The sequence below is a fragment of the Haliotis rubra genome, unplaced genomic scaffold, assembly GCF_003918875.1.
Source record: "Haliotis rubra isolate DU_JTF1 unplaced genomic scaffold, ASM391887v1 Scf1710, whole genome shotgun sequence".
Classification (NCBI taxonomy): Eukaryota; Metazoa; Mollusca; class Gastropoda; order Lepetellida; family Haliotidae; genus Haliotis; species Haliotis rubra.
In genome coordinates, this window is record NW_025765682.1 from 70,027 (window position 1) to 93,765 (window position 23,739).

The 23,739-nt window shown below is 40.8% G+C and overlaps 1 protein-coding gene and 2 long non-coding RNA genes across 6 annotated transcripts in view; all 3 read right to left on the bottom strand.

Moving 5' to 3' along the window:
• Window positions 1–9,327: 9,327 nt before the first annotated feature.
• On the bottom strand, window positions 9,328–9,736 carry LOC124272644. The gene is made up of 2 exons (XR_006897382.1): window positions 9,699–9,736; window positions 9,328–9,549 (listed from the first exon to the last, which is right to left on the bottom strand). It is a non-coding gene; the product is annotated as an uncharacterized LOC124272644 (long non-coding RNA).
• Window positions 9,737–13,015: 3,279 nt separating this feature from the next.
• LOC124272647 lies at window positions 13,016–15,445 on the bottom strand. 2 transcript variants are annotated; one of them, XR_006897383.1, is made up of 2 exons: window positions 14,739–14,858; window positions 13,016–14,215 (listed from the first exon to the last, which is right to left on the bottom strand). XR_006897383.1 is itself a non-coding variant. In XM_046707840.1 (2 exons), exons 1-2 carry the CDS (start codon window positions 15,328–15,330, stop codon window positions 13,966–13,968), a joined length of 339 nt encoding a protein of 112 aa, XP_046563796.1. In that variant the 5' UTR covers window positions 15,331–15,445; the 3' UTR covers window positions 13,016–13,965. The 2 variants fall into 2 exon arrangements, 1 of the variants encoding a protein (XP_046563796.1); XM_046707840.1 differs by lacking the exon at window positions 14,739–14,858 and adding an exon at window positions 15,242–15,445.
• A 9-nt stretch (window positions 15,446–15,454) lies between these two features.
• LOC124272648 overlaps window positions 15,455–23,739 on the bottom strand; it is a 29,961-nt gene continuing 21,676 nt past the window's right edge. The window contains exons 1-5 of one of the 3 annotated variants that reach the window (XR_006897386.1): window positions 20,248–21,436; window positions 19,911–19,968; window positions 18,420–19,520; window positions 16,010–16,033; window positions 15,455–15,783 (exon numbers count right to left, since the gene is read on the bottom strand). This is a non-coding gene — a long non-coding RNA (uncharacterized LOC124272648). Of the gene's footprint in view, window positions 15,784–16,009; window positions 16,034–18,419; window positions 19,521–19,910; window positions 19,969–20,235; window positions 21,437–23,739 lie in introns of those variants that run through there. The other 2 variants (XR_006897385.1, XR_006897384.1) reach the window with 2 other exon arrangements.

Sequence of the window (23,739 nt, forward strand, 5' to 3'; positions counted from 1 at the left end):
CATCTCCTCTCATATTCTCTCAACTTTGAAAGTTTCCTCTCTGAATGTGTCAGTCTGAGCTATGAGTACAATGATAATGTTGTGCTGCTTCTAAAGCCTATAACCTTACTTTACGATATAGTTATTTGAGCAAGCAGTCAACACAATCTCAGAAAGTCAGTCAGTTGCTTCTATGAATACTGTACTTCATGGAAACTTAAAGTGAATCTAAAGACAGCAAAGATTGCTATTTGTGAGGTATTGTTAGCAAACACAATACGATGGTTAGACTATTTTATGGTAAACATAAACGAGGAACCGTTACATACACATACATGTATCTCGGCATGAATTTTCACAGAAATAGAAGATTGTTAACTTCCAACAAGACACTAGTAAATGGCTCCACAAAACCATGTATGCTCTGATTAAAAGGAACGAAATATCAATCTACCTTTTTTGAAAGCTTTGGATGTGATGGTATCACCTATCTTTGTGCAAGGCTGTGAAGTTTGGGTATATGAAAATATTGATTTAATAGAAATCTCAAATTTCCCAGAATCGCAACAGGCCTGCGAACATCAACGCCGGAAATCATGATATATGGAGAACTTTAATGCTTCCCCTTAAGATAACGATATTCAAGAAAGAAATAAGCTACTGGCATAAACTACAATGTAACGATTACCCAATATAGCTGTAAAACATGAGCTACAACTCCGGGAAATTAAATTATGACCTAAAACCTGTCTGAAAACACTTGGCTGTGTCTTATTATAGAGCTTTTAGATAACTGTGGAAGAACACATGCAATAAACAACGCTCAGATTACGATGAAAATAGCTGTTTTCTACGACAGAAAGAATATTTATAGACCAACTTATTCAATCCTGACATAGTGAAATTAGAAACACTACTAAAGCTAACTACTATACAGTCAGTCAAGTATGCAACCTTTCGTATCTGTTGCTTCCAACTTCACCATCATACTACACTTCCTATAGAGACCGGTCGTTGTTGTGATGAACCGAGCGATCAAAGGACACATCCTCCCTGTATTGATGACGAATTTCATTATCTGTTCTACATTATTATAATTTTCCTAACCAGTATAAATTTGTGAACCTTCTCAGTTCAAGACATGTGTCCTGTCTAAATATATTGCCAAAATAAATTGTACTTTTAGACCAAAGTGTCGTTAACTGTCATGTCGAGTTTATTATGAGTAGTGCGGTTATCCCATTTGAACAACATTGTATGCTTGTGCAATTCTAAAGTTATAAACATGATGATATGATATTTTGATTTCTAGCATCAATGCAATCATCCAGATCTTAAAACCTTCCCTCGAAATGTCTCTAAAATAGTTGTAACACTAACGTGTCTGTAACAGATGTCTGAGTTGTGGGCTTGGTTGTACATAAGTCCATTCCTGGTTTGGACTTACCTTCATCGCACCCAGATTGCCTTGATGTAAAGGCGACCCAGGAGTCTCATTGTCTCATTAGTCGAGGATGCGTGTGTCTTCCCATGGAACGGAATAACGCTAACCTGATGATGTATCCCATTGAGTAGACTGACGTTATCATGTTATTGGGGTCCCTTGGGGTTCGCTGTGGGCTGGAGTGACGTTGTTTGGCGTGTCCCATGTGTGGGTGGGGCTGACGTCATTATGTTGTTGGATGTGTTCGATGTTGGATGGACTGACCTTATCACCTTGTTGGTCGGGTTCAACATGGGATAAAGTGACTTTATCACCTTGTTGGTCCGTTTCTCCGTGGGGCGGAGTGACTTTATCACCTTGTTGGTAGGGTTATCCATGGGACTGGGTGACTTTATAACCTTGTTGGTCGCGTCCTCTGTGGGATGGAGTGACTTTATCACCTTGTTGGTTGTATTGCTCGCCTTGGGATGGAGTGACTTTATCACCTTGTTGGTCGCGTGCTCCGTGGGATGGAGTGATGTCATCACATTGTAGGATATATGTTCCCCATGAGTTGGATGGACGTTATCACGTTCTGGGGTCTGTTGTCGGTAGGTTTGACTGAATGTCACCTTGTGTCCTTTCGTTGTCGGTTCAACTGAATTTGTCACATCGGTATTTGTGTTCACTGTTGGTTGCACTGAGGTTATCGAGTTGTTTTGGCTTGTGTCTATTGGCGGAACTGACAACATTTGTGGTTGGGGTTAGGTTCCACCTACGACAGGACAAGAGGGATTTGGTGGTCTCCCACAACGGGTGTATAGACGCAAATAGAAACACAATCGGAAACAACTGTACACATTGTTCAGCACAAATGCGATAGGATTCAGTACTCTGAAAACATAATGTGCCAGGTCTGATTTTGAAGAAGAAAGGTAACCAATTTGTAAAATGTAAATAAAACAGCTTGAATCATAACCACTACAAAAGTCAGTTTCATCAATTTCAGCTTCCTTCGTGGATCAGACATGGATCTGAGTGTGTAATCTGGTTGCACTCGTTTCTGTGATGGTTAACCTTCAAGAGTAACGCAATACTCCCTGTTATTATCAAAGAAGTTTCATGAAGGTACCCTACTGTCCACCATGTTGTTACAGCGTTGGGGTTGGGCAATAATAAGAATGTTTCACAGCCCAATACAGCAAAAAGTCAAAGGACAGAGGTATAAATCCCCACACAAAGCACAGTATCCAAGTTGTTGCAATGATGACCGCAACCCTTTTATAGGTAACGAGAGTCCTGTAAGAAGGTCCCTTGCATACAGCCAGACACAAATTGATGTTGATGACAAAGAGCAGGAATATGCTTGCTGATATAGCTGTTTGCCTGAGCACCTGTGCAGTTTGATTCCAGATGCTACCTCGCGCCGTCGTCCTGGTATAAACAAACACCACACTGGACACATGTTGTATTAAAGAGGCTACCTGTTCGTTCAATAGCAAAACTCCGGAGAAGCCCTTGAGTGATGGCGTCATCCTGATGATTACAAGGAGGAAGACTGTGTTGGCCAAACTCACTGATGCAATTACACATACTGAAATATAACCGGTGCATCGCTCCATATCTCTGATAGATGACTCAACACACAGGAACCAAGTCTACTGCCAATGCAGCAGAAAATATATGGCCAATGGTAACGGGAAAGCCTCTTCTCCGTTTACAAGTGACTTGGAAATACATGTAGTTGCAATATCAAGCGGTGTCTACTGTCTACCATGCCATTCTAGTTTGCATTGAAACATTCCTCCTAATGAGTTTCGAACGTGGACGTAGATCTGACGCAGCCGGCGTAACCTTCACCCTTTCGTGACAGCAGCATTCACTATAAGAACATGTTGAGCAATACATATATCATTAGTTCCTGTTACCATTGGAAGACTTCCAGTAATGAGGTATTACGTCTTGGAAATATGACCTATCATTACTCCTGACTAGTGAGTGTGTGGAATTCTTCCATTACAGTTTCTGATTACGCTTTCTAAATTATTGGTAAACCAGTGTTAGAAGCGTGGTCTGAAAATAACAAACAGCAAAATCTGCCGGTTGTCATAACATACTATGTTGGTGGTTGTCATAACATACTAAGATGTCTAACTCTCTTCACTTGGTTCAGACCCACTGAAAGCAATAAAGGTATAAAATCTACGTCCAAATTTCGCTCTATGGAAGAGCCTAGAAGTCATTGTCCATTAAGCTTCGTGCTTCTTTATGAACCCATGAACGCAGTTCCATTGGCAAATACTTGCAACCCTGCTCGGTAAATAATGAATTGATTTGAATCTGAATAGGCCAGAGGCCAATATACAAGTTACAATCCATATTTTTGCAATAATGATCCTAATGACTGAATGTGGACGTAGGGCTGACGTAATCCGCGTGATCTTCGCCCGTTTGTGACAGCAGCGTGCATAACATGAACATGTCAAAGGAATACATATGTCATTAGTTCCTGTAAACATTGGGAAAGTTTCACTAATGGGAGGTATTTGTAATTGGAATGATGACCTATCACTTCTCCCCGCCTCGTAAGTGTATGGAATTCTGCACTAATAGAGTTCGATTTCTGGGTTTTATGACTTCCTGTATGATGAAAGTCGGTGGGGAGTAGCCTAATTGGTTAAAGCGTTCGTTCGTCACGCCGAAGAACCGGGTTCGATTCCCCACATGGCTACAATAATGTAATGCCCATTTCTGATATCCCCTGTCGGTGGTTTTACATGAATATTGCTAAAACCAAACTCACTTATTCACTACTCAAAGGGCATCGGCTAGCCATGGTCGCTGATTTGGTGAATGATGCCATAGTGTCTAAGTGGCATAATTCCAAGACATTTACATACCGCTGTCATACAAAACTTTGAATATGTTTTCACAATTTCGATTATATTCTCGTTATTTCAATTTTACTCAAAAGCTCGAAATTGTTTCTCGTTCCTTCGATTATTTTCTCGTTTGTTCGTTTATTTTCCGTTTTCCTATTTTGTTTGTTATTACTTGGATTATTTCAATATTACGTTGATAATACATTGATTATAGTTTTTTCATTTTTCATATTTTGCGTTTCTTTTTGTTAATTTTAATACCTTTTTTTTTCGAGAAAATCATTTCACATAAAGGGAAGTTATTCCGAACACTGAGAAAATCGAAATTTCGAAAAATACATAAATTATTCAAATAAAGAGAAATGTCGGTGTAGAAAAATACTGAAGCTTCCATACCATTATTCTTCCGCAGTGATGAAGATCAGGACTAGAATTGTTGTTCAGCAACCCTTGCTTGTCGTAAGAGGCAACTAACTGAAGCGGGTAGTCAGGCTCGCTGACTTGGTTGACACATGTCATCGTATCCCAATTGTGTAGATCGATGCTTATACTGTTGATCACTGGATTGTCGAGTCAGACTCTATTATTTACAGACCGTAGCAATATAGCTGGAATATTGCTGGAGTGCGGCGTAAAACTAAACTCACTCACTCACGTAAATGACTACAGTGTGCAGAGGACATTCATACTCTCTGTGATTAATTGGTCCCGTAGATAGGTAACTGCACTTCACGAGACCAGGGACAAACAACGTAAACTTGGTCCGGTCTAGTAAAGTCATGTTTGGTGGTCGCGTAATTTAGAACCAGAACTGGTTGTTGAATATAGTCACCAAATACTCAACAGACAGTCTAAACAACTGACACCACCATAACACTGCCTTACATGTCAATCAAGATTAAGTGCGGACCTTCATTATACACATAAACATTAATCAAGCACCACCCATCTTCTATAGGGACGTAGGAGTATAGCCTAGTTGTTAAAGCGTCCGCTCGTCACGCTGAAGACCCGAGTTCGATTCCCCACATGGGTGCAATGTGTGAAACCCATTTCTGCTATCGCCCATGGTGATATTGCTGGAATATTGCGATAGCCATGTCCTATAAATGTGTTATATCTGTAAACATATCACCATGAAGGGAAACATTTTATCTCGAATGAATGAATGAGTTAACATTTTACATCGCAAATTTATCACGAGTGGGTACCAGCTGTACTAAAGTGTGGGTTGGGCAGTGGGGTAGCCTAATGAATAAAAGCATTCACACTGAAGGCCCTGATTCGAATCCCATGGGCACAATGTGTGGAGCCGATTGCTGGTGTCCCCGCCGTGATATTGTTGGAATATTGCTAAAAGCGGCGTAAACCCACACTCACCATTTTCTTTTAATGATCAGTACGAAAACACTACATGTTGTACTGTACGCTTTGAAAACAAAATTCCGTCTATTAAGATCGTAACCGTATAATATATTTCTCAAAACGAAATCGGAATTGAAACTGAAATTTGGCAACAATCTGAAGAGTGTACACAAAAAACGTCAAAATCGACAATGCCGGAAAGTATGTCGTCATGACTAAGCCTCCCAATCTCATCTGTCACACAGTTCTCTAATTATAATTGTTGTGATTGTATGAACCCCACTGGCAGCCATGATACAAATCAAAACATTGATTACACATCAGTCTCGTTTCCAGCTGACTGGATTCTGTCCTATGGTGCCACTTAGTAAAATAACAAGTCCAGAATTTTGAGACCAACTCATTCAACTGGATATATAATTAGTAATCAGAGTTATTTGATACGTCTAATCACTTGTATATTGCAACACTACGCTACTCCTAATCCTTGCAAACACTTCGTGCAGCGTGCTCTGTCGTACAGCGTGCTCAGACAAACGGAAATCTGGAAATCGTGGAAATCTCAAAGAACGAGAGCCTCGGCCGCTAGAAACGTTTTGGCGATCTTGTACGGCCTTGACATTCTATCAATCAACACGATTGTTTTAAAGTTAAAATTAAACTTCATTTGTAAATACCATAGTTGTTAGCAGTGTATCTTTTTACTTTCACACGAGAAAATTCGGCAAGGCTGAAAAGTAGGTCATTGTCAGAATTGGTTTTATGAGACTCATGTTTCGGTTTGCAGAACCTGGCGTAGCTACCCTTCCATAACATAAGCCAGTCTGCGTCTGATACAATCACGCGTCGAATTCTCTGCCATTCTTTCATGTAGTGCCTGCGTCAATTACTGGAGATCCTGAACAGGTGCACTTAAAAGAACCCACAAATCTGCTGGTAAATGACCAGACGGTGACAACATGAATAGTGCAAACACTCACAGCTGGGTGGACTGGGACACATAGTCAGAGTACTTTGTCCAAGTTTACTGCACGTTGCTGTACCCGGAACTATAGTTTGGCATGAAATGCATGTGGACCCCGTTTTTTGTAAATATCTCTTCATCCAATGACCCAATCGATCTCAAACTGTGCAAGTGGATGTTTTGTCAGACAGCCTAATCACATTGTGTAAATCACCAATTTTATGCATTTGTATTAAAGAATCTGTCCATAGAACTGTCAACAAAATAAACAGCAGAACGCAGACTGCTTGCAGAGGGGAGGGAGCAATGACCCGTAACAGCGGCAGTGTTGGGGTCATAAAGGTCAATGCACGTGCAGTTCATGATAGTTACCTGTGCACTGCCCAATGATAGACCGTTTGGATCATTCATATTGACTACTTCCAGCTGTCACACAAGGACTTGTCATCAGAATGACTGAATTGACCATGGTCAAACTACCCCTCAAATTGGAGTGTGAACTTCACAGTTGCTTGGTTGGCTTGTTGTTTAACGCCGCAATCAGCAGTATTCCAGCAATATGGCGGTGGTCTGTAAATAATCTAGTCTGGACCACGCAATCCAGTGATCAACATGAACATGAACGTCAATCTACACAGTTGACACGTGTCAACCATGTCAGCGAATCTGACCACCCGATCCATTTAGTTGCCTCTTACTGCAAGCATGGTTTACTGAAGATCAATTCTAACCCAGATCTTCACGGGTCAATATCATTAAGGGGCTTTAAGTTAGATTTACAATAAAATGGGACAGAAATATCTCATAATCGTGAAAGAATAATATGATACATATCCTAAATCCTTGTCGGTAAACAAGCAGACTTGGAGTGTTGTGTAGTTACTCTGCTAAGTTAATCATCCTCCAGCTGTGTTGTGTGCAGTGGTACCTCTGCTAAAGGAATTCATCCTTCATTTGTGTTGCGTGCAGTGGTACTTCTACTAAGAAATTCATCCTTCGTTTGTGCTGTGTGCAGTAGTACCTCTACTAAGGAATTCATCCTTCACTTGTGCTGTGTGCAATGGGTACCTCTACTAAGGAAGTCATCCTTCATTTGTGTCGTGTGCAGTGGTACCTCTACCATAAGGAAGTCATCCTTCACTTGTGCTGTGTGCAGTGGTACCTCTGCTAAGGGAAGTCATCCTTCATTTGTGTTGTGTGCAGTGGTACCTCTGCAAAGAAAGCATCCTTCACTTGTGTTGTGTGCAGTGGTACCTCTGCTAAGGAAGTCATCCTTCATTTGTGTTGTGTGCAGTGGTACGTCTGCTAAGGAAATCATTTTTTACTTGTGTTGTGTGCAGTGGTACCTCTGCTAAAGAATTCATCCTTCAGTTGTGTTGTGTGCTGTGGTACCTCTGCAAAAGAAATCATCCTTCAGTTGTGTTGTGTGCTGTGGTACCTCTGCAAAAGAAATCATCCTTCACTTGTGTTGTGTGCAGTGGTACTCTGCTAAGGAAGTCATCCTTCATTTGTGTTGTGTGCAGTGGGTACCTCTGCTAAGGAAATCATTTTTCACTTGTGTTGTGTGCAAGGGTACCACTACTAAGGAAGTCATCCTTCATTTGTGTTGTGTGCAGTGGTACCTCTGCAAAAGAAGTCATCCTTCATTTGTGTTGTGTGCAGTGGTACCTCTGCTAAGGAATTCATCCTTCACTTGTGTCGTGTGCAGTGGTACCTCTACTAAGGAAGCCATTCTTCAGTTGTGCTGTGTGCAGTGGTACCTCTGCTAAGTAAGTCATCTAAATCTGAACTCACTCACTCCATAAAGGTATCATACTTTTATTATAAGTAAAATTAAGACAAAATAAGACATCATCTCCTTAACTGACTGTTAATTAGTTCTGTATACATGAAAATAGCTCAAGTATTATTTGATGTATAATAACTTCTGTTAAAGCTAAAATGGACAGAATTATCATTAAAATTGTTATCAGATATGAGCGGGCCACTGTAACTTGATAATGCCCCAAACGGCTTGACGACGTCATAAGGAGCTCAGCTCTTGATGTTCAATCACCTACGGCTCGTTTGAACTTGGGTTCAATATTGACGATATTTCGGACTCACATTAATCACATGTACCTGTGCCATTATACCCTTTCTTGCCGGTGTCAACCTTCACAATTGTACCATAAATTACAACATGCAGCAATGAAAACATCGACTGGAACCCAAATGTTGTTAATCTTTGAAAAAATGGCGGCTGGTAGTATCGGCAAAGGTCAGGTCGAATGTCGTCACTCTCAATAGTTTTGTTCTATGACGTTCCTATATTTGTAAAAAGTGGGTCAGTGAGCTCCGTCGTTTGTTGTTAGCAGTAAATGCTTCAAAACCGATACCGTTGTTTGTTTTATTTTATTAAAAATCTACCCATTTTAGCTATAATAACGGTAACGCTATTTTTCAGGGCATTATCATTTGCAGAAGCCATCGGTCTAACCAATCGTAGGGCAGTTAATAAAAACACTTCGAGCTTCTGCAAATGATAATGCCCTGAAAAAGCGTTACCCTTATATCATTAGAGTCAACGCCACCTCCATGTATGTACAGGGTTGACTGTTGATGATGATGATAGGATATTTATATAGCGCACATATCCACGCAACTAGTACATGCTCGAGGCGCTGGAGTGTTCCCCTTGATCAACGGTTGTCTTTTATTCAGGCATGCTTTTAACCAACTCAACTCTCTGGGGAGTATTCAAGTCATGCAGCCTGTTAGCGCGCAAGCAAGTTATCACACAGCCTCCTCCTCACAAGGTACCCATTTGCAGCTGGGTGAACTGGGACACATAGTCACAGTATTTGGTCCATACCCGCAACTAGGTGTCAGCATGTGTTCTTGTGTCCACCATCTGGTCATCTACCGTCAGATGAGTGGGTTTTTAAGTGCACATGCTTGTGTGCTGCACACTAGGGGTTGTGACAACACTGAAAGAGCCTGCAAGTAATGTTGGCTCCAAGGTTTTACAGCCAGTCACAAGTGGGGATCGATCCAGGCACCTTTCGTTTACTCGCGCGGCGCCTTAGACAGCTTGCTCGCCCACCTTGCCCCCATGACCCCATGAATGGTTGAATATGTCAGTGAATCACGTGTTCCATCATTTTGGCACACAGTTCATATTATACATGATGAGATTACACTCATTGAGCGAAACCTCTTTATCCGAGGTTCAAGGGAGACTACTCTATCTCACTACATCTGACATGGGAACGTGGGCCAATATTCGACAATAAACAACGTCTGAAACGTTGTCGACATGAAATCACAGATATCTTGCAAATTAGTACTTATATATACAGTCTAAGGGTTAGTTATCGATGTGTACTTAACACACCCAGGAGGACAATGACTGAGTATGGTTGTACGCCGCTTTTAGTAATATTCCAGCAATATCATGGCAGGGGACGAGTTACTTACTGATACAAAATGCATGAAATGGTTACTACAGAGTAAAACAATTGCAAACAACACGGGTACGTGTGAAACATTGTACCGCGTCATTGATATTCGTGCGTGTACTCCACAGCGTCTGCTGTCTCTCGGATATCTCCCTTGATAATCAGCATACCCCAAGTCTGTATCTAGAGTTAGCTCCTTCAAAACTCGAACCGCTGATAATGCGGTTTCACCTATTACTGTACCAACACACCAATCTACATATGTGTTATCCACTTTCCTCTGGGTTTACAGATAATGAAAGATAGTCGCGTCAAAACGTGTTGATCTCCTTTTGAGACTGACTGACTGAGTTTGGTTTTACGTCGCTTTAGCAATATTCCAGCAACATTACGGAGGGGGACACCAGAAATGGGCTTCACACAGTGTACCCATATGGGGATTCGCCATTTTGAGACACTCACAGTTCCTCGTCTGCGTAATGTAAAGGAAATGAAACCAAAATGTCATGTTCATGGGCAAGCATGTAAACATTTACACGTAGATAAGGTGCTACAATATGTATAATGATTGCTCCCTTCCACATGGGCAGAAGTACGTATGCTCCCGACATCCGTGACTCTGGTTCAGTTAGAAAGCATCGTGGTCCGACCTGAATGTGTTTTTATCTGTTGTAATGAAGTTGCCATAGTTGGGAAGATATGAAACATAAGGTATCCTTCACTTCTGATGAAGACAGTGTTTCCATGCAGTCTCACTTGAGTGACGACACACGTATCATCAATGCCTTCGTCAACCAAATTAGTGTATGTAATTCTGACAAGATAGCTTCATTAGAGTTCGCCATAGCAAAGTTTTCGCAGTTGGGGTAGGCATAAATACCGACAGTCAGTCAAACATCCCTCTGTGGCAGACTTGTTCACTCACTGTTATCCACTCAAAAGGTCAAAATATGTTTGTTTGTATGTAATGCCACCGGCCCATATACAGTGGTGTGGTTACAAAGAAGGTTCTCATTTAGGAGGATAACAATTGTTTTCTTGACATAATAGCTTGATGGATATACAGTGGTAATCTTTTAAAATGGAGACATCGCATGAGGAAACAATTTTGTAAAATGCTGCATTATTTCTTCTGATTGTAATACAGTTACGGAGATAATCAGAACGGATTTTATCATAGGCTGGACATTCAACAAGAAAATGTAATTCGTCTTCAATGCCTGTTTTTTCACAAAATGGACATGATCTATAATTTCTATCAATGGATAGTCTTCTTCCTTCGTTTACTTTTAAATCTAATAGCCCCAATCTAAACTTTACAAGTAGCAGTCTCCAGACTCTTTGCAGTCACGAGGGATAAATATATCTCTGGTTCTAAAAGGGACTTAAACTGTCTGTAACAATCAAAACGGGGAGCTTTCTTCTAACCTCGAGTGCCATTCTTGTTGAAAAATACATATACAGCGATCTCTAAACTGGTTCAGGAAAAACAATGACATTACCTACGGATTGGTTTAACCAGGCGATACCAAAACCTTTAGAACAAAGAAGGTTCCTTACATGGAACGCCCAAGTTTCTTTGCCGTTATTGTCTAAATGTAGAAGCATATTGTAGGAAATATTCGGGAGACGGTGATCATGCATTTGTACTTTCTTTAGCCAGTATTTTAAGCATCTTATTTGAGCATTAATGAAAACCTCGAAATCTCCCACATTCTCCATATACCATGTCGTTAGGGGTAGATTGTGTAACGCCTAAAAGATTCTTGCAGGCCAGTAAGTGTATCTTTTTCAAGCGCTTGGAAAGGTTGGAAGCCCCATATTTCTGAACCGTACAAAAGAATAGGCTGAATTTGTACATCAAATAATTTGAAAAACACGTTGTCATTAAAGGAACCCAACGTTGTTATAAACGGACATGAGGTATAACAGTGCTTTCTTAGCTCTGAGAGCTAAATCTGCAGCACAATGTGTCCAGTTCACAGTAAAGAAACGTTTTACACCGAGGTATTTATAATGATTTACGACATTAATGAGTTTAGAATTAAAACACCACTTTTCCTTCGAAGAGAGGGACCACCTTTTCTAAATACAACAATATTAGTCTTTTAAAGATTTACTGATAGCGACCATTCTGAAGAATGTCTTTCTAGTATGTTTAGTTGGTTTTGTAACCCAATAATTGAGGTAGATACTAGAATTACATCGTCTGCCAAAAGTAACATAAATATTTCAATAATGTCAGGAAATAACTGGACACCATGCTTACCTTTGCAGCGAAATATCATTATATAACTCGTTTATGAAGAAAGAGAACAGGATAGGGCTCATAATACATCCTTGTCTTAAACCGACTGGACAATCAAAAAATCAGATAAAACCACCTTGCCTGCGTACACATGATTTGATATTTGAATACAATGGAAGTAAGCATGGTGTACATTTTGCCTCCCAGGCCAACATTTCTAAGATAAAACTATTATTTGGAACGATCAACTGAGTCGAACGCCTTTTAAAATCAACAAATGCAACATACAATTTAGATTTGCGTCGAGATAAACATTTCTGAATAATTGCATATATATGGTGAAAGTATGGTCTGATGTGGAATAAGACTTCCTGAATCCTCCTTGACATTCGGGAATTTTTATCGTGCATGTTTGCCCACAGTGTAAGTCTATTATTGAGAATAGATGTAAAAGCTTTACCTAAAATACTCATTAATGATATACCTCTGTAGTTGTCTGGGTTGTTTACGACCCGTGAAGATCCGGGGTAGAATAGGTCTTCAGCAACCCATGTGCTTGCCATAAAAGGCGATTATCTTGTCGTAAGAGGCGACTAACGGGATCGGGTGGTCAGTTTCGCTCACTTGGTTGACACACGTCATCGGTTCCCAATTGCGCAGATCGATGCTCATGCTGTTGATCACTGGATTGTCTGGTCCAGACTCGATTATCTACAGACCGCCGCCATATAGCTGGAATATTGCTGAGTGCGGCGTAAAACTAAACTCACTCACTCACTGGGTTGTTTACATCTCCTTTTTATGAACTGGGACAATAATTGAACTTGACCAGACTTCTGGAAAGTAGCCATCATTGAATATTTTGTTAAAACATTTACTAAGAAATGGCAGAATTTCAGAACTTCAACATTTGAACATTTCCACAAGAACCAGATCGAGACCAGGTGATTTACCACATTTAAGACTATTAATGACATTCAGAATTTCACTGTCTGTAATATTGCAGTCTAGCACCTGTCTGTCTATGTCATCGAGTATAGGGGTGAGTCATCTATAGAGTTATCTTCATTCTGGATAATCTGAAAGATATTGTTATTCTTCAGATGTTTGGTTAAGTCATTAGCGATTCCGTAACCACTGGCTCTGAGTACGTCTCTAGCTTTCAACACGCGGACCTTATCGTCGGACTCCGGTCTTGCATGTTGTGTGCAGTGGTACCTGGAGGATTCAAAGTTACTCTCAAGAGTCATGTAGGATGGTCACAAGATCTGGTATTTTCTTATCAAGATCTTTCGAAAGATCTTTCATTTCATTAGCCTTCGAACGGAGTTTCGCAGCAACAGCAGAGGTTTTCTTTCAATTAACTCCGCAACATTTGAAATCAACTTGTACGCTTCTAAAGGTACCAGAAGGGCAGACAGGACCACTCCTACAAACTTCGATGCCTTAAGTCCGTTTTACAACGATGTCGTCCATAACATCGAAAACGCACGCAGCAGCATTGTGCGATGTGCTACAGTCCACACTGATGCCAGGACAACCATATGTTGGACGTGCATGTCATCTCGAAGGTTTTGCAAACATCCTCGAATTCCAATAAAAATGTTTGGGCTTCTTGGATTTTCTGTTTTGTCTTTGCTCCGACGACAAGTGACACTGCTACTTCACCTACACCCTCCAACACCGACAGCAGCACCCACCAGTGCAAGGGGCATTCCAACAGGGCCAAGCAAGAGACCGGATATTGACAGAGCAGCTCCAATGAGTCCCGTGCCAGCACAAATTACTTTCGTGAGGCGCTTGTTTTGTTCAAGGTCATCTACATCTGCTGCAATTTCCATTAATTTTTTGCTCACTGTGTTGGAAAGGTCGTTGCATTGTGTTAATCCGCTGATAAGTTTCTCTATTCCGTCTCTGCAACATATAAAATAGTTACAGATCATATACGAAATGGAAAGACATATATACTATCAAATATGTTGACATTACGGTTTGAGTCTGTATCAAGGTCCATCTGTCTGTTATTTGTGTTAGTTCACGTAGTCAAGTCTGTATCAAAGGGTGTATCCGTCTAGAACTAAAAATATGTTTAAAAATGAAGCTTTGAAGATATCAGTGTCATTTTTACAAAAAATATCGTGGCTGTCAGGAATGTCTTCCTGCATACAATGAAGCAATTCATTTTGATTGATTACAAATTTAATCTTCAGGAGTTGTCTCAAAATTTACATATATTCTTTGTGCAATTATCTTTTTACATCAATGCAAACATCTCACCCTCTGCTTTATTTGTAATGATAATAATATGTTATTATCTCGGGAATGTATGTAAGCGTGTGTGCGTTCAACACAAATAAGGCAAATGAGCAATGTATTTAATACTTTAGATGCTCGGTCACATCAATGGTGGCACCAAACACCTCAAAGTAGCACTCACGCTGGATGGTCGTCCTTCTCTCCTTGAAATGAACATACTCCTATGGCGCTGATAAGATTCTTATTCCGAACATGTCATGAATGCATATTGTGAGTTTAGTTTATGCCACACTCAGCAATATTCCAGCTATATGGCAGCAGTCTGTAAATAATTGAGTCTGGACCAGACAATCCAGTGATCAACAGCATGAGCATCGATCTGCACAACTGGAAACCGTTGACATGTTGATGGTCAACCAAGTCAGAGAGCCTGACCACCCAATCCCGTTAGTCGCCTCTTACGACAAGCATGGGTTACTGAAGATCAATATTCTAACTCGGACCTTCACGGGTCCTGTTATATTTGTAATATGTTAGTAATATTTTGCCTTATGACCATCTCAGGGAATGTCTGTAAGCGTATGAGTGCTCTACACATCATGTCGTAAAAAGGCAACTGAGCAATGCATTTAAACTTTTAGATGCTCGATCAAATTATTAGTGGCACCAAAATTCAGCACTCACGCTGGATGGTCGTCCTTGTCTCCTTTAAATGAACATACCCCTATGGCGCTGATAAGATTCTCAAACTTTTGTCTTCTTATTCCAAACATGTCAGGAATGCATATTGAATATGCATACGTTTCGAGTTCTCTTATTTTTTCCGTGAAGGTCTTCCTCGAGGAGACATCAGAGACTGACACAACATCCGTAAGAAAAATGAAATTGTCTTTTTGTGTAAGTCGAACAGCAGCTGATAGGTCCCGCCCAAGTTGGCAGTTGTAAGTGAGAATGTCCGCAGAAGGTCTACGTCCATCATGGACGGTTAACACAAATCCGAACCTGTGGGGAATTAAAATGACAGCTTCACAGATAATTCCAAGTGGAAGAAATGCGTCAGGAGAAAGTTTCAGAGCAGTTCGTATGGATTCTTCAACGTATGCAAAAACACGATTCTGTCGACCCATCGTCATTTTCTTCACTGGAGTTCTGAAGCTCGATTAATCACTGATTTTGCAACTTCTGTTTTTCTTCTGTCCAGGTTTTCTTAGGTTCCATATGTTTCCCTAAAACAGCAACAGCATCGTCAATCAATCACACAAATTGCACTCATGAATTGAATTTTTTTTTACTAGCACTTCAATTTCAATTACATAAATGCAGCCTGCAGTCACTAAGTCAAATGTATGCTTCTGACATACGTGAGTCATAAATAAAACCTTTATATAATCTCCCCAGAAGATATTTACCTGCAAAACAAATTCAAAATCCTACTGTATTCGATCTACTTACAATCATGGTGCTTTGCTGTGCCATCTGAAATGATATCGTAAAACCAATTTAAACTTAAATATTAAGCTTTCATTCAAAGCTTTCACGTGGATAGAACGTGCATACGCATAAGATTTTTTGACAATTAATAAAATATGTGTTTCATTCAATTTTACCTACTTCACATATTCACATATACTCATGTTTCGTCCAGCGACAAGAATTCAAGCACGGGAGTCAAACAATATTTCATTAATAGTGAGTGAGTGAGTATGGTTTTACGCTGCATTTAGCCATATTCCAGCAATATCATGGTGGGGACATCGAAATGGGCTTCACACATTGTACCCATTTGAGGAATCGAAGCCGGGCCTTCGGCGTGACGAGCAAACACTTTAACCACTAGGTTATCCCTCTATTTCATTAATAAGGTTGCTTCGGATTTTCGATGACACATCCACTGAATGAGTCCAGACACGATATGACACGCTCATCACCGTTACAAGGCCCAAACTTTAGTTGCCTATTACAAGCAGTTTATATATACTCTCTCAAAAAAGAAACGCAACCCCTATCTAAATATCTGACATCATTTCTAGAATAAAGATGGTGAATGTAAATTAGAATTTTCTTCAAAATACTGTTAATACGTTCCCATCTGATCAGTATAAGCTCCCAAACGGAACCATTTTCACACATGATGACCTTTGTATCCGTGTTATTTGAGAAAGTGCGAAATTGTCATGTACAAAATGCTAAAAGCCTGTTGCACGTGCAAATCGTTGAAAACACAGTTCATGTAGAGGGTTTTAAAAGCACGCGTAGTTTGTAATTTCCTCTCATAATTTGCTCTGCAAATCAAGTTCGAAAATGCCCCGTTTGAGTACAGCAAATCGAAATATTGCCATTGGTCGCATTGAGGCCGGGGAAAGCTTTGGAACAGTTGCCCGTCATCTAAACGTACACAAAACAACAATCTCACGACTTTGGAATCGTTACACACAGTTCCATGCAATTGAAGATCGTCCAAGGAGCGGTAGACCTAGGATCACCACACCGGCTCAGGATCGCTTTATTCGACTCAGCCACCTACGTAATCGGCATGCCACACCCACCATCACTGCAACACAGGTGCCAGGTTTGAGGAGAGTATCGGCCCAAACCATCAGGAACCGTTTACATGAGGCAAATTTACGTGCAAGAAGACCAGTTGTTGGGCCCGTCTTGAAACGCCAACATCGACGCCAACGTCTCAGGTGGTGTACTAACGTAAGGACATGGACCCTAAGAAACTAGAGAAGAGTCTGGTTTAGTGACGAGTCTCGTTTCTTCTTCAACGACGTGACGGTAGACAACGTGTCTATAGACGAGCAAATGAACGTTTTGCACCGAACTGCGTTCGACAGGTCGACAGATTTGGAGGAGAAAGCATCATGGTATGGGGAGCCATGTCTTACAACCAACGGTCAGACTTGGTCATCATTCGTGGCAATTTGACGGCACAACGGTACATTGATGACGTCTTACAGCCACATCTTCTGCCGATAATCGACCAACAGAGGGAGTTGTTTCAACATGACAATGCCCGCCCTCATACAGAAGCTCGTGCAACAGTGGCATTCCTACAGAATTCAAACGTCAACGTGATGCCGTGGCCCTCCAGATCGCCAGACATCAATCCTATCGAACATCTGTGGGACCAGCTGGATCGTCGTGTTCGTGCACGTACACCACAACCGCACGAGTTGGTTGAAATGGCCGCAGCACTCCAGGAAGAGTGGAGAGCAATCCCCAGGAAAACATCCGCCGTCTGATTCGTTCTGTTCCGAGGAGGTGCACTGCTGTGATTAGAGCTCGTGGCTCTACAACGAGATACTGAAGACAACGCCCCTAGCGTAAATTGAGAGTTCGATACTGACCTGCATTAACTGTTACCTTATACCGTGCTGACCTAAGGTTCACCATGTCAAATTTCATGGCATTATCTTTAAAAATACAAATGTAATAACCAGTTCAAATTGATATAAACATTACCACAAAAACAGGGGTTGCGTTTCTTTTTGAGAGAGTGTATAATCTTTCTTTTATCCACGAGTCAATATGTTTCTACAAATTAAAGGAAATAATATATTATGGTTGGTTTGAACTCAGCAATAATCCAGCTATATGGCGGCGATCTGTAAATAAACAAGTCTGAACCAGACAATCTAATGATCAGGATCATGAGCAGTGACCAACGCAATTGTGTCAACCAAGTCAGCAAGCTTGACCATTAGATCCTCACCTCTTACGACAAGCATGGATTGCTGAAGACTTATTCTAGTATAATACTAATTGGATCTTCACGCTATAGATTATGAGGAATAGGAACATTTAACTTAGAATATCGAAAAGAAAAAAAAAGAACATTGCCATCAAAATAATACATTACCAGTCTTGTGTTTTCTTGTCATTGCATCATACCACTCTTGAGGCGCGATTTGTCTGAGTTGGCCATTGTGTACTTTGTATGATACAGGCCCGGTTTTGGCATAAAACAATATACCATTCATTGGAGCAATGGAACATTCCAAGACACGTTTCCCAAACTCGTTGTAGTGAACCTTGATTATAAAGTTGGAGGAAACAGAAGGAATGAACTCCCCACTATAGTTGCAAAACAGTGTCGAGTTCCTAAAGAAATGCTCCAATTGACGAATGACCCGTGTATCCACAAAACCCTCGGGAATTCCTTCAAGCACGATTTTCTTGGTTTTGTATCGTTGAAGTGAAATTTCATTTTCTCCAACTCCGAGAAAATATGACCCGCCTTCTGGAAGTTTGGCAAAGGCCGTCAAGTATTCACGAAGTCCAAGTTCCTTCCAAATGTAAAGTGCCGTTTTTCAGGATTATTCTTCAGTTCTTCCTCAAGAAATGATGGTGGTTTGAACCGTTTGAATTGTACTTCACGATTTTCTTTAGAGAAATGTGTTCCACGTATCTTTGGACGCATCCTCCTGACTTGGGGTTTTGAGATCAAGATCTCTGACACAACCTCAGCGGGGGCTTCTAGGATCCTATCATCTAGAGCGACACATGTGTTCAGTTCTTGTGTTACGAATCGGGAGCTACCATTTACACAAAGAGGACATATTCCTTGTATCTACTGTCTAATTCTCCCATTGACACTGTCTTAAATGCATTGGAATAAAGCTGTCCTCTTTCTAACAATGAATGTAATTTTTCGGCCACCATTTCATCCAGATAGCCAAGGTAGAAATCGCCTGTGTCAAGCCATCAATGTGAATAAGTATTGTACCTCCATGTGAATTCATCAAGGCTGAAGCGTATTTTGCAAGATTCTCACACATTGCAAGACGTTTGGCTTTTCTAATATTTCTCCCAGACCTGTCTGTGGAAGGATTAATGAAACCTACATGCCAATGTAATTTGAAAAAACATGTTTGAGGGAAACATCTTCTTCCCTTGATGACAGGTTGTCCAGCATGAATTCTTCGCCGGAGCAGTTCACATTTGTCACATTGTTCATCATCTGTGAGGAGGAAAGGTAATTATTATATTTGTATGAACGTAGTTATAAAATTGTTCTGTATACACTCTTTGTACCTCCACTGGATGCTTTATCATATTTTCAAATTATAAAGTACATGTAAGTTTGGTTGTTTCATAGAGTGAGCTGACGGGAGCGGTTGGTCAGGCTTGCTTTTTTGGTTGATGCATGCCACCGTATTCCAATTGCATAGATCGAATGCAGACCCGAATGCAGACCCGGGTCCAGACCCGAATATTTACAGACTGGCTTCATGAAGTTAGAACACTGCTGAGTGTGGCACTAACCGACAAGCAAACACACAGTCATGCAGACCAAATTCCATACATAATGCATACATGTTTACTATTCAAGCGCAATATAGCAACTTACCTTGGTGATAAAATCCACCCTGTGCTCTGAACATGTCTGGACAGTGTCTTTCAGCCATCTGAGAACACATATGAGAAACATATTTATCAGAACAAAAGGTATTATCATAACACACATCTTTTTTCATCACAGCCACAAAGGCCTGTATTCGAGGTGTTATTATTAGAAAGTTTGAATTTTGAATTTAAATTTGCCTAGAGTCCTATGTCAGGTGATTTTTGGACCAATCTGGTGATGTCGACCGCTGAATTCTATATGTCTCCATGTTTCTTGTTTTGAGCCAAACCAGACAGACATTATAGTTGGTAGACAAACATAGCTTTACTGGAGTAAACACCTGTATCCCTAGTGTTTGTATCACTGCTGCGGTCAAACACTGCCCTTATTCACACTCGGTGGTGGGTGGGGACCTCTTGCCCACATCATGGATCAAACACATTCTGGTTCCGCTAGAAAAGACACAAACTAAGGCGTATAGAGGCTGAAGATGTTTCATCTCCAAAACAGAAGGAAAGTGGGCAAGATTTATAGTCACTGAGGCGACAAATGGTGAACCCGTCAAGCTAAATCCATTTTTATAAACATTTTATCTGTGAAGTCAAGAATCTTTCATGTCTCGGAGGTGGTCAGCTCCTTGTTGAGTGTTCAAGGAGACAACAATCAATTGATCTATTACAATAATTTCCAAGTATCAGCATTGCTGGTACAGCACACACACAAAAACAACCAGGTCCATTAGAGGCATTGTTCAAAACCTGCCGTAATGCTGATGACTGCAACATGAGTAGAGTAGGAAGAATGCAGAGAAATACTTTCGCTGACACCCTACTGTTCAAGATTTAAAATCAGTTTGCCAACGCTAGTCGAACGTTTAAACCAAATAGACGTCCGACGTGGAAGATCTACGTTTCTAAAATAGATTCACGCACACAAAAGTTTAGAACGTAATAAAACAAATCAAAGACAAAAGTTCGAAGTCCAGTATTCATCTACTTAAAGACGACAATCATTGATTAACAGAAAAAACACACCTGAAATTGAAAATAAGTTAGGTGAAACCGTGGCCAAACGTTCATCCTCATAGAATTATGATCCCCTGTTTAAATTAAATCAGAACTGGGAAGAGAATAAAAAGTACATTTTAGTTCTGATAATGGTGTAGATTATAATGAAGTACTTTTACTCCATTAGTTACTCACTAAGTTATCATAAGCTCATGATACTACAACAGGAGCTGATAGTATTTTCCTCCTTCATGGCATAACGCTATAATTGTTCCTGTTTCAAGGCTTGGGTGGGATCTTACAGATCCATCAAATTACTGACCTATTTCCTTCAATAGCTGTGTTTGTAAAACAAAGGCCCATTGTATACATTTTTGTAGAAATATAGACCCACAATTATTCTTAGATATTGCGCCCATAAAAGTCGTAATTGTGACCGACATTTAACGTTTTCATCTCGGATAAAATATCTTAAAACTTAGTGGTTGAAGGCACTTGATCTGCTAAAAGTAGTTGCTAAATCTAAATTGGGAGGAGATCAGACAACCATTCTCTCCACCTGTACAGATGTCTTATTTCATCTAAACAGGATTATGATTCTATTGTATACGGCGGAGCAGTTTAAAGAAATTGGATAGCATACACCACCAAGGTCTGAGATTCTGCCATAGGGGATTTAGAACATCTCCAGTAGAGAGTCTGTACGTGGAGGCTGAAGAACCTTCCCTCAAACAACGTCATTTAAAACCATCTCTTCAGTATCAAACAGAGTTACGTTCAAATCCATCCAGTCCAGATATAATTGTGTGTTTCATCCCCTTTGTGACGAATTGTTTCAATGTAAACCTTGTACGGGATCTTGGACTTGTGTTCAAACCTCATATTACAGCATGTGATATCGACTAAGATATAATATTTCCATCTCAGCTTCTGTCTACTCCTCATTGGCACTTAGTAAGGCCTGAGGTAGATTTTTCATTTACTAACTTTTAAAATATGATACAAATCAACAAGTCTTTAAACAGGAATATATACAGTTGCGAGCTGCATATGATACTTATTGCTCAATTTTTACAGACGGATCCAATGATGGTGGCAAGGTTTCAAGTGCCACCGGCATTGGTTCGAAATGCATATCTTCCAAGATGACTGATAACAGTTCTATCTTTACAGTTGAAGCCAAACCGATTGAAACAGAATTAGAATACATTCAATGCCAATCTAGATATATGCAGTTTATCATCGTCTCTGATTCGCTCTTTTGTCTTCAGGCACTTCATGGTTCATCTTTAAAACATCGTTTCATACTTGGCATCCGTGAAGAGCCACCTCCTCGTGGTGGGTGCTGGATAATGCTAAGAGCTCTTCAACCCCCCGTTTGGACCCGGGGGCATATTTGGTCCACCAATTGCAACCTCTTTGCTGTGGGTTGCGCCCCTGTGTCGGTGGAGGACGGGATTCTGGTGATTGAGGGCACTGGGAGCCTGGACCCGTGTTCCTTTTGCCCAACCCACCACTTTGGCCCTTACTTCACATAGACGGGTGGTAGAACTGGCCCGGTTCTATCCGGCTGATTGGCTGGTCACATCGTGCCCTGCGCATGGAATATATTTCTGCTGCAATTATTTTGATTATATGTGATTATTTATGACTGTCAGCAATTAAAAGTATCCTGTATGAATTGCCTAGAGCCCTATGCCAGAAGGCGATGGCTCATGGGCCAATCTGGTGATCATAGAACTCTGAAATCTGTGATTCTTGATGATGTCATGGACCAAACCAACCTGGCATTATTCTTTTAGTTTTCATAGCTTTTCATGTCTTTATCTCTGGAGTATAACACCCCTGGATCCCTGGTGTCTGCATCTCGGAGATCCGGTGCTACATGACACTGTCCTTGTTGACACTCCGTGGTGGATGGGGAGCAGGGGTGCTGAAAACTATTGACTGTTATCATGGATCCCACTCCATCTGGTTCATTGTGGAATGAAAAACAGCGACGGTATGAAAATGCTGATTACTCTTCCAAAACTGTTCCTACAAATTCTGAATCATGGGCTTGTTTCCTTGTGATTGAGGCAACTGATTTTCTGCCTATAAAACTAAATCCTTTCGCTATATCGAGGGCTCTTTCTGGAATTTGCGGCGACGTTAAAAACGGCACCCGTGTCCGTAGTGGTTCCCTTCTGGTGGGATGCGCGCAGAGACAGCAATCTCTTAATCTCTAATCGATTAAAACATTTGACAAAGTTGAGGTTGCTGTGTCTGCACACAGAACTTTTAATTCATGTCGTGGTATCATTCGCGACAGAGCTCGCTGTCTATCTGACATGTCCGACGAGGATTTTGCTGCAGAACTTCACGATCAGTCAAAAGAGAAGATATCAGTGTGAAAACAAACACCTATCTCTTGATGTTTGCTCGTGCTTCACTGCCATAGTCAATTAAAGCTGGATATGTTAATATCGGAGTGGACGTGTATGTCCCCAGTCCACTCCGGTGTTACAAATGCCAAAAAGTTGGTCATGTGTCAAACTCTTGTCGTGGTTCTGTGATATGTGTTTGGCAGCTTGACTCCTGAGAGTTTATAGGACTTGAGTCCTGCCCCACAACGAAGCACATGTGACACATGTGGTCTCACCTTAGGCAAGTGAGTTTGTTCAAAATTGATCTCTGTTCACCCAGCAAGAAAATGGGTACCCGGTGGAAAAAGTCATATGACTATAACCTTCTAGCGCGTAAGAGGCAGCTTGGGTTATCCCGGGTAATGATGTGCTGTGCCTTGATTGTTAACGCTATGGGCATACCTAGTGTGGAGTTTGGCG

What these genes read in the sequence shown, in the direction of transcription:
- LOC124272647 (XM_046707840.1), bottom strand. Translation starts at nt 15,330, where the DNA reads ATGTTTGGAATAAGAAGACAAAAGTTTGAGAATCTTATCAGCGCCATA. An exon ending in GACAAGGACGACCATCCAGC is followed by an intron (nt 14,216 to 15,241) that starts GTGAGTGCTGAA and finishes TATATGTTGCAG; the next exon opens with AGACGGAATAGAGAAACTTA.